This window comes from Xenopus tropicalis, chromosome 1 (genome assembly GCF_000004195.4).
Source record: "Xenopus tropicalis strain Nigerian chromosome 1, UCB_Xtro_10.0, whole genome shotgun sequence".
In the NCBI taxonomy this organism is placed as follows: domain Eukaryota; kingdom Metazoa; phylum Chordata; class Amphibia; order Anura; family Pipidae; genus Xenopus; species Xenopus tropicalis.
In genome coordinates, this window is record NC_030677.2 from 181,608,355 (window position 1) to 181,618,027 (window position 9,673).

The 9,673-nt window shown below is 38.6% G+C and overlaps 1 protein-coding gene across 2 annotated transcripts in view; it reads right to left on the reverse strand.

The window, feature by feature from the left end:
* The window catches only part of atg10 (autophagy related 10), a 53,779-nt gene extending 45,392 nt beyond the window's left edge, over window positions 1-8,387 (reverse strand). Inside the window, exons 1-2 of one of the 2 annotated variants that reach the window (XM_002935701.4) lie at window positions 8,237-8,387; window positions 4,894-5,012 (exon numbers count right to left, since the gene is read on the reverse strand). In XM_002935701.4, the coding sequence (XP_002935747.2) occupies window positions 4,894-5,001 (108 nt within the window). In that variant the 5' untranslated portion in view covers window positions 5,002-5,012; window positions 8,237-8,387. The remainder of the gene's footprint in view (window positions 1-4,893; window positions 5,013-8,236) is intronic. The other variant, XM_031893530.1, reaches the window with a different exon arrangement.
* Window positions 8,388-9,673: the final 1,286 nt, after the last annotated feature.

The window sequence follows — 9,673 nt, forward strand, 5'->3', positions numbered from 1 at the left end:
AAAAAAAAAAAATTTGAACTGTGGAAAAATCAGCCCGTTAGAGGCCCATTTAGCAACATTCTCATTTTCATGGTTTTAGTGTTTTTCAAAACTACAACTTAACTCATTTCCACTAAAACCATGATCATCTAGTCCTTTATTATTTATTTATTTATTTAAAAGACCTGAATTAAAAAAAGCACAAATGTAAAAAGATGCAGAAAAAAAAATGTGAAAACTGCAAGTTTTTCATATTGTTGCACAAATGCAAGTGAGAAAGAATAAATTCTGTGTAGAAAATAAAATAAAAATGTGAAAACTGCAAATTTTTCATATTGTTGCACAAAAGCAAGTGAGAAAGAATAAATTCTGAGTAGACAGATTTCCTATGCCCCCCGCTCTTATCACTATGTACTGTATTATTGTTTAGAGCCCAGCTGCAGGCACCACCCCCCGGATGGATGCTGTTCTAAAGCTAGCCTTGGTTCGGCCTTGAGGGCTGTGCCACCTATTGTGGCATATGAACAGTAAGTTCTTTGTTCTAATTAGTGACACCCATACTCATACATAGATATGTTGTATGCTACCATGTCACAAAATCTATAAAACCCAGTGCTGTCTTTGTTCTGTTGCTCAGAACCCACATACGTGTCTAATAAACCTTACCTATTTACCTCAAACAACTTTCGGTATGTGAAATTTCTATAGCACAAGCATCAAAAAACCCAAAAACCTCTAAAACCACAAAGAAAAGGAAGGTAACTTCTACATGATCTTGATAGCTTTTAGATGGCGTATTCTTACTTTCGGATTTGTCACATTTTTGTTGGATAATAAATTGCAAATAATTAAATTATTTTCCCCGGACAGAAAAATACAAATCGTGAAAAAAATTGAATGTTAGTAAATGCCCCCTTAGTGTTCTGCCCAAAGATAGATACCAGTAAATGAATTCAACCCAAACACAGAACAAAGGAAACATATTAGGGGTCATTTACAAGGGGAAAAGGGGCAGAAGTGCACCCCTTAGTGTTCATTCAAAGAGCACTTCTTTCCTCATCCTAAAGTGCTCTGCACCTCACACCTGATAAAAAAAAATATCCTGAGCAAGATGCAGACTATATCTTCACAAGGTGAAGACCAGCCAATAGGGCAAGCGGTAAGGATAGGGCCCTTTTGCAGTGTGCATCCTCTGCTGCTCCCTAACTTGAGTAGCTAAATGATAAAGACCGGAAGGGTGAAAAGTGCAATGGCCAATGTGTGTTTTTGCACTTTGCACACTGCAGCTTAATACCCCCCATTATCGTTAAACAGTTGTGCTTCATCTACAGTATAAAGGACACTAGCAGTGTAAGCTTCTGCCTGCTGCCTATGGCTGTCTAGTGCAACACTTGCATTATTTTTGGCTTATCCTTACCAGAATGGAAATAAACCCTCTAGTTGCACTAATGACATGGTACATTGTGAGTTTCGTAAATATCTTTTGTGATTCAGACATGAGTAAACTATAAAGAAGCACTTTGCGGGTTCATCTGTATCGCAGGGAAATAATACTCCATTCATTTTATTGAGATTTTGAAAACATATGATTATGTGACTAAAGCTTTTTATAAATATAGGCATGATAAAAATGTGCTGTTTAGCTGATTGGCCAGAAATGTGACACAAGTTCATTATACATTTCATTTGTTGTTTCAGTCACAATTATTTCTTAAAACAACTGAAGACCTTTTGCTTTTATGTTCTATGCACACAAATACAGAAATGTATTTAATACAGGATTGCACTCCATTTATGAGTATCGGGTCATTTTCTGCTCTTAATTCACTTTCACAAGGTTGCAAGGATACTGTTATGCACAATGGAACATTTCTATATAGAACATTTAGTAGAGTACACATTTATGTTCGTAAGTATTTCAGATAACATTATTTGCTTTCAGTGAAATTATAAAATCCTTAAAAAACAGCATTTATCATACCAGGACCACCATCAGTAAAGTACAGAAGGTACTGCAGCCAGAGGTCCTTTGGAAGATGGAAAGGTACAAGCTGCGGGGCACATAATGGGCAAGACTTTTGAGGACTGAGCAGAATTTGGGCTGATCTTGAGCGGTGGATTTTCCATAACTGGGATGTGGCCAGACAGATTACAGGTGTGTCCAGTTGGCATTTCATTTCTCATTGAGGCCCCATTTCACATGTTGGCAAGGTCCACCACCCTGAGTTTAGGGCCCTGTTATCTGTTTAGTATAGGGCCCTATGATAACTGATGGCCTTGGCACCAATTATGGGGGGTGGCTATACAGTTTGAAAACTACTTAAAATTATCTTTAAAGATGATTACTTGCATGGGGCCAGGAGGTTCATCAGTCAGACTGAGACAAGTGGACTGTAGAACAGAGAAGGGTCTCCCACTGACTGAAGGTAATTCACATGACTCTAGTTAAGTATAAAGATTACAGGGGCAGTAAAGGGAACCCTCCCATTAAAACCTCTAGCAAACACATTAATTCTAATGTCTAATTATCCCACCACTACGTTAGGTGGTATCATTAATCAAAGCCACCATGATACGGTCATCTTGATGTGGTCTTCATTAGGGATTTGTCTACTTTGAAAGTGATCCAGAAATGAACATTCGTTGCCAATAATAAGGTTCAAAAGCTTGTTCTCAGGCTTCAACAAAGGCCCATTGGATTAAATCCTATATTGCCAAAGTTTACAAAACCAATGCAGTTGATGTGATAGAAAAGTTAAGGGCCATTGTAATTCTGTACAATGTTCATTGTTCTGCTAAGCATTCTTAGTCTCTGTATCCTGTTCTTTAGGTAGCACTGACCTCTATTAAATAAGCATTGGTCCCAAACCACTATTTAGATACTACTTTGACAGTAACAGCAGCTCCAACTAATCAAAGTTACCTAGTTCTACTGAGAGGACAAAGTACAGGGGTGCAGTGATCTAAAAGGGGTACTTTTGACCTACAGAACAGATATACGCCCAAAGTATAGGAAAGTATAAGGAAAAAAAAAGCTATATGTCATATTACTTTAACAAGTCACCCTTTGTGTAACTATGTTGGTTTATTCTATAGCATACCATGAAATTCATTTCTCAAACTGAAATGAAATACCCAGCTATGCAAAAAAATGATTTCTGGGAACAGTGTTACCATCTGAAATAAACCTTATTCATCATGTTCCACAAAAACAATGTAACCAATGTAATCAGAAATGGAAAAATAGCAAGGGTACAGGCACAGAGAGAATACACTTCTCATACGTTTATGTATTCTCTCTGTGCCTGCATCCTGTGTCCGTCCCACACACTGCTTATCACATTTGATATATGCCAGTATTGAAATAAAATATTCTGTACTGCAGTTAAAGGGGTTGTTCAACTTTGAATTAGTTTTTAATATAACATAGAGCACATGTGTCAAACACAAGGCCCACGGGCCGGATACGGCCCTTCTGGATGTTATATGTGGCCCTTGTTGACTGTGCCTGACTGTGCAGCACCAATAGCCTGACTGCACTGTGACTGATCGTACAGTATCTTAAAAAAAATTTGCCCGGCAACTTAGCCTGTGTTCTAGATTTCGGCCCCCTTATGTGATTGAGTTTGACACCTCTGATGTAGAGAGTAATATTTTGAGACAATTTGCATTCGCATTTTTTATTATTTGTAACTATTTTATTATTATAGCTTTTATCTAGTTACTAGAGTTCAAATGACCTTAGCAAGCAGGGAGTGGTTTGAATAAGAGACATGAATTTTAATAGCAGAGGACCTGAATAGAAAAATAAAGAATAAAAAGAAATAATAATTTGAAAGTTGCAAAAGAGCCAAAAGAAGAAAAATAATTAAAAAAAAATTGCAGCGCTTCTATAACATACTAAAGGTTAACTTAAAGGTGAACAACCCCTTTAAGACATTATTGTCTAACTACAAACAGGAAGATGTATATTTAGGATTAATTTGACTCCTTAACATTAATTAGTATGAAACTAAATTTAGTTTTTTGTCCTGTCAAATGACGAATCATGATTGCATGATTTTACTGGCCATTAAATAGGCTAAATGAGTAACATTGTCATTATAAGTTTAATTCAGGGACTAGATTTTCTCTGCGTCAATGGAGCAGTTTTTGTGAAAACAGTAACTGGACCATAGCTGTACCCCTCATGGCGTGAGGAAGATGGCAACCCAAAGCTATCAAAATTATATTTCTAGACATGGGTTTTCTAAAAATATCTGTTATAAATAACACTTCCACACTCTATACCAGAAAAATCTGTTGTTGGTAAAAGATAAATTGCAAATAATATTCAAAATTACAACTAAATCCATTATAGTGTAAGTTATACCTTTCCAAATTATTAGAAAAGCATCTATTATAATCACAATAACTTGACAGGTTTTATTGGTACCTACTGTCATTAGAAAGACTGGGAACAGAAGAAAAAATTTTACCATACATTACAATATTTTCTTTTCCGGGACAGAACTACGGCAGTGGGCACAACACTCCTTGCCCTATTACAGGGTAATCTCTCCTTTCTCTTGTCCAGAAAATAAAGGAAGGGCAGCTGAAGGTTATCTGTTTATTTGTCTTTCTTATTCTTTAACAAGACATGGGAATAACCCACTGATGCCCAATGCCATGTTTAAGTCAATTCATTTGTACAAAGTAAGATTTTCTCTAAAGCAAATTTAAATTATAAACTTGGAAAGCAAATTTATATTATAAACATGGAACGCAGGTAACTGCTGAAGAGTAATCAACTAGTATTCCTACTGACTTTAAATGGGGCTCGTTAGATTTTGTAAAAATTGGTTAATAATGTTGACATGACAATTAACCTGCTGCTGTGGAATGAATTGGTAAAAAAAATTAGCTTTTGATTACCTTTAAACTTTTCCATTCCCACCCATCTGCTATATTTTGGGAATGTTTCACAAATTCTATACAGCAAGTTTTAAATGTATCTTCTGCAAGGTAGAAGTCAGACATCATTGCGGCACACCCTATACAAGCAAAAAAGAAACATTTATATTACTGGATTGGATATTATGTGTAACGCTAAGAGGTGGGTTTACATCAATGCAGAATGTTCATAACAACTATGAACCACTTGCTCTGTATACAGTTACAAGTGGGAAATGCTATCCAATCCAAGAAATAGCCTTCTGTCATGAATAGGATTTTTTTTAAAAAATGAAAGCTAAATCTCAAGTAAGACAATGAACAATGCTCTTGGTAACTAAAGTATCACAGTAGAATTTGTAGAAGTACATTTGGGCAAAGCAATAGGCATAGCTGAGAAATAGTAAAAATAGTCTAAGTTGTCGTCAAAATCTTTCATATTCTGCAAAACATGAGAGGGGTTAAAACAAAGAAAAGAAAAACAAGAGCTGCCACAATAATAGTTTACAATTTATGCTCACATTTGGGCCCCAAATAAGCTATAAATATACACTAATAATAGTGTTATAATAAATTTTTTGTTTTGTCACCTGGTAAAACAGAATAGTAGAACTATATATCTTTTATTATATATCTATAGAATATACTTTGTTTTAGAATAAGTCAGCAAAGATCTAGGTAGTATGTAGAAAGCTGTTGATTCTGTTGCTGAGGGATGTTGAACTGCATTAAATATAAAAAAAATAAGAGAAGTGGTTTGCCGATCCCATACCTCCTATTGCATAGGCAAGCTTAGGGAGGGACACTGTAGGCAAGAAATTTTATGTGTACTGTGGAGGGGGGAGGCACAATTTGTTTAGTGTGTACTAGTAGTATTAGTTATTCTGCTTGGTGTGGGAGTAGCCAGAATCAAGAGCAAGAAGGTGCTGGGGTTTTAAAGGGACACAGGAGTCAAGTCAGAGGATGGAACTGATTTATGTATTGACAAGCGAATCAGGATCAGATGAAAACGTCATAGGGGATTTGAACTAAATTTTCATCTGCTCCTTTTGTAAATTAGAGAGAGCCTATGCAGAGCCACTGGGGGGGGGGGGGCACACTGACAGCCTCATGCTGTCTTTGCCTAATAGGATTCTCAAACTTGTCTGATAGATGTTTGTCGATCCCCAACCTGATATCATTTGGTCAGGGCTGCACTTTGAGCCTCATACACATAAAATACCAACTTAGTCTGGATTGGTCAAGTTGGTAGTCAATGTTGGCCCATGTATGGCTATTTTAAGACAGAGCAGATTAATAGTGAGCGTATTCCACACCATTTGTGTGATTCAATTGACTGTCAAATTTACACTCTATCCTGGCTGACAAAAACTACAAATACCTTACATTATTAGAAATGTGCTGTTCTTTTTAGATCTGTGATCTATATATCTTTTATGACTTTAACTCAGGGCTTAGAAACTTTCTTCTCAGTGGATGTGGATTAAGTCTAGAAGTCAGTTTCTCAACCCACAAGCTTAAAATGAATATGGCCCTTGTTCTATTCATTAGTTTTTTTTATGGCAGGCAAACACTTTGCTGCGTAAACCTCAAGCAGAACCATTACTGTGTCCCAAATAACAAATTACAAAAAAGCCTAATGTGATAAGGGTATGGAATCTATTATGCAGAGACCTTTTACCATAAAGTTTAAGAATTCAGCAATATAATTTCCCACAGAGACTTATTTCATAGGTAGGTATATATAAGTAGTTCCTAATATTTACCAAATTTTCTTTTTCTGTGTAATTAGACAAGAAACCTATTTGATAATGACAGCATAAATTAATATTTAGTCATAAACATTAATAGTACTTTTTATATTTAAATGTTATCAGTAGCATTAAGGCTAGTAATCCAAATTATAGAGACCTCAAGCATAGATATATATTTGAAAATATATTCTCAACCTACAACCCCAGCACCACCCTGTGGAGGCCATAGTGATGCCGCCCTCTCTCAAGCCTCCAAGAGTCCATGCTTAACTTGACAGTGTCAGAGTGGTGCAAGGGGGGCCACTACAGTAGAAGAATCTAAATTTTGAAACCAATATTTCAGATTGTAAAGTTACCTGTGGTAACCTGTGGGGCACTGCAACCTGAGGTAAGTTTCTCAAATTGCTTCATGGATTGAGCGTCCACGACCTAATACCGTAAAACTAATGTAATCAAATACAGAAAAAGCCCTCATTCTCTCAACAAGAAACATGTCTTCCATTATTGCCCCCAGCCTATCAAGTCTCATTGTTGCCACATGGCCGGCCAGCCGGTAAAAATTATTTTTTACACCATTTTTACTTTATTAATAGGGTACAAATAAAAAAAAATACAGCAGGACAAGCATTTATTTTCCAAAAAAAAGTGTCAACCCTAGCCTCATATCACTCCTGCAGTAGCCAAGGCTTTTGTGGGGCCAAGGGTGGTGGGAGGACAGAGGGTCTCCTGGCACTTGGATGGGGCATGCTGCCCATATGATACCCCCTGGGATGCACCACGCCACCCATGTGATACCCCCTGGGAAGCACCACGCCGCCCATGTGATACCCCCTGGGATGCACCACTCCACCCATGTGATACCCCCTGGGATGCACCACGCCACCCATGTGATACCCCCTGGGATGCACCACGCTGCCCATGTGATACCCCCTGGGATGCACCACGCCGCCCATGTGATACCCCCTGGGAAGCACCACGCCGCCCATGTGATACCCCCTGGGATGCACCACTCCACCCATGTGATACCCCCTGGGATGCACCACGCCACCCATGTGATACCCCCTGGGATGCACCACGCCGCCCATGGGATACCCCCTGGGATGCACCACGCCGCCCATGTGATACCCCCTGGGATGCACCACGCCGCCCATGTGATACCCCCTGGAATGCACCACCACATACACAGACGGGCTCAGGGCTTCCCACTCAGTAAGAGAGGGCAAGGAGTTCTGCCATTGAGGGTGGTGCTACTCAGACAAGGGCACTAAACTTGCTCACACTCCCTTCAGCCTCCCAATAGTAGCAAATTAAACTCCAACAAAATAAAATCATATAGGGCTAAAACTTAGAGCCTATGATATTATTGTACTTATATAGGGCAGATTGTAATATTTGCCTCTTACATAAACCAGCCTGTATTCCAAACTTGGCGAGGCAGTAATGGTAATGGCACTGCATGCTGTACTAGCCATCAGTACCGTAATGATTCTGACAAGTGCTCTCAAGCTTTACTTGCTCCCAAAGTGAATGTGTGAGCTTTATTGTGCTACGGTACAAGCAGAAGACATTACCACGTTCAGTTGGGCAGCAGCCAGAGCGCCATAGCTGTTTTAATCAGGTGACACCTAAACACACGCAGCAGAGCACCCAGACACTCACAGCTCCTCTCGCTCTTCCTGCTTTTATACCTCCGTCTGTAATCCATGCTGTAACCCTGCCCCTCCCAGCATCCTCTGCTTGCAGTTACCGTATTGTACTGTGTAGAAGAGCACTTGTTGGCTATCGGAGAGAAAGGAGTCTATGCTTCTACTGCTTTTCCCATGTTTCTGTAAAATTCAGCTCATATCGGTAGAAAATACGTATATTTTCAGCTAAATTATATATTTCTATTAATATATTTATGTTCTTTCTACTCAGCCCAACTTTTCAAAATTTCTTATGTAGGGTTGCCAAGGCTGGTAATGTTGCGTAATGTTGCAGCCGGGGAATTTCAAGGAATTTTCATGTCACTAAGACATATTTGTACAATAAGGCCATTTTAGGTTAAACTTGAAATACACATTTTCTTAACTGATAGTTACATTAATATATTGGGTGTAAACCATATAGCAACATGTTATTAACATTTTAAAGTCCATACTGGGACAAACTAGACCACAACCTTAATCTCCTGCAAATATGTCCCTTTTTGTCCCAAGCAGCCCAAAGCTCTGCCCATTTCACACAATGAAGGCCTGTCTCTTTTTAAACTGAAAATCAGTACTATCCTGCAGAAAACAGGACCAAAACTTTAATTACAAAGAACATCAGCTATACTTAAAGTTAAACTAAAGCCTAACTAAACAAGTAAGGCAGAAATGTTGTACATTATGTTTTTGGGCTTCTGTTCCAGCCCAAGGCACCCACAGCCCTTTAGCAGGGAAGATCTTTGCCCCCAAAGATGCCCCAGTAGCCCCCCATCTTCTCTTCTGCTGATTCCCTGCCCATGCTCTGTACTGCTGTTACTTACCTGAGCTTAGGGACCCACTCACACTATACTGTATATATAGAATAGAAATGTCACAATATATTGTATATATAGAATATAAATGTCACAATATACTGTATATATAGAATATAAATGGCACACTATACTGTATATATAGAATATCAATGTCACAATATCATACCTCGCGCGCCAAATTGTTTGCCACGCCCACTTTGTGTGGCCACGCCCCAATTGCCACTCCCCATTTTTTTAAAAAATACTCCTTTTATATAGATGAAATGGCGGGATCAGATGCAAATGTGCTATACCCTCATACTGTACTACCTAAGGAAAACAAAATAGCAACTCCTACATATAAAATACAAATATAGAGAGAAGGCAGTCAGTTATAAGTGAGTTATAACTATGTACCAGTTTTGCCCCCCCATACACAGTGCCCCCATACACAGTAGCCCCCCATACACAGGTGCCCCCCCATAGAGAGTAGCCCCCCCATACACAGATGCCCCCCCATACAGAG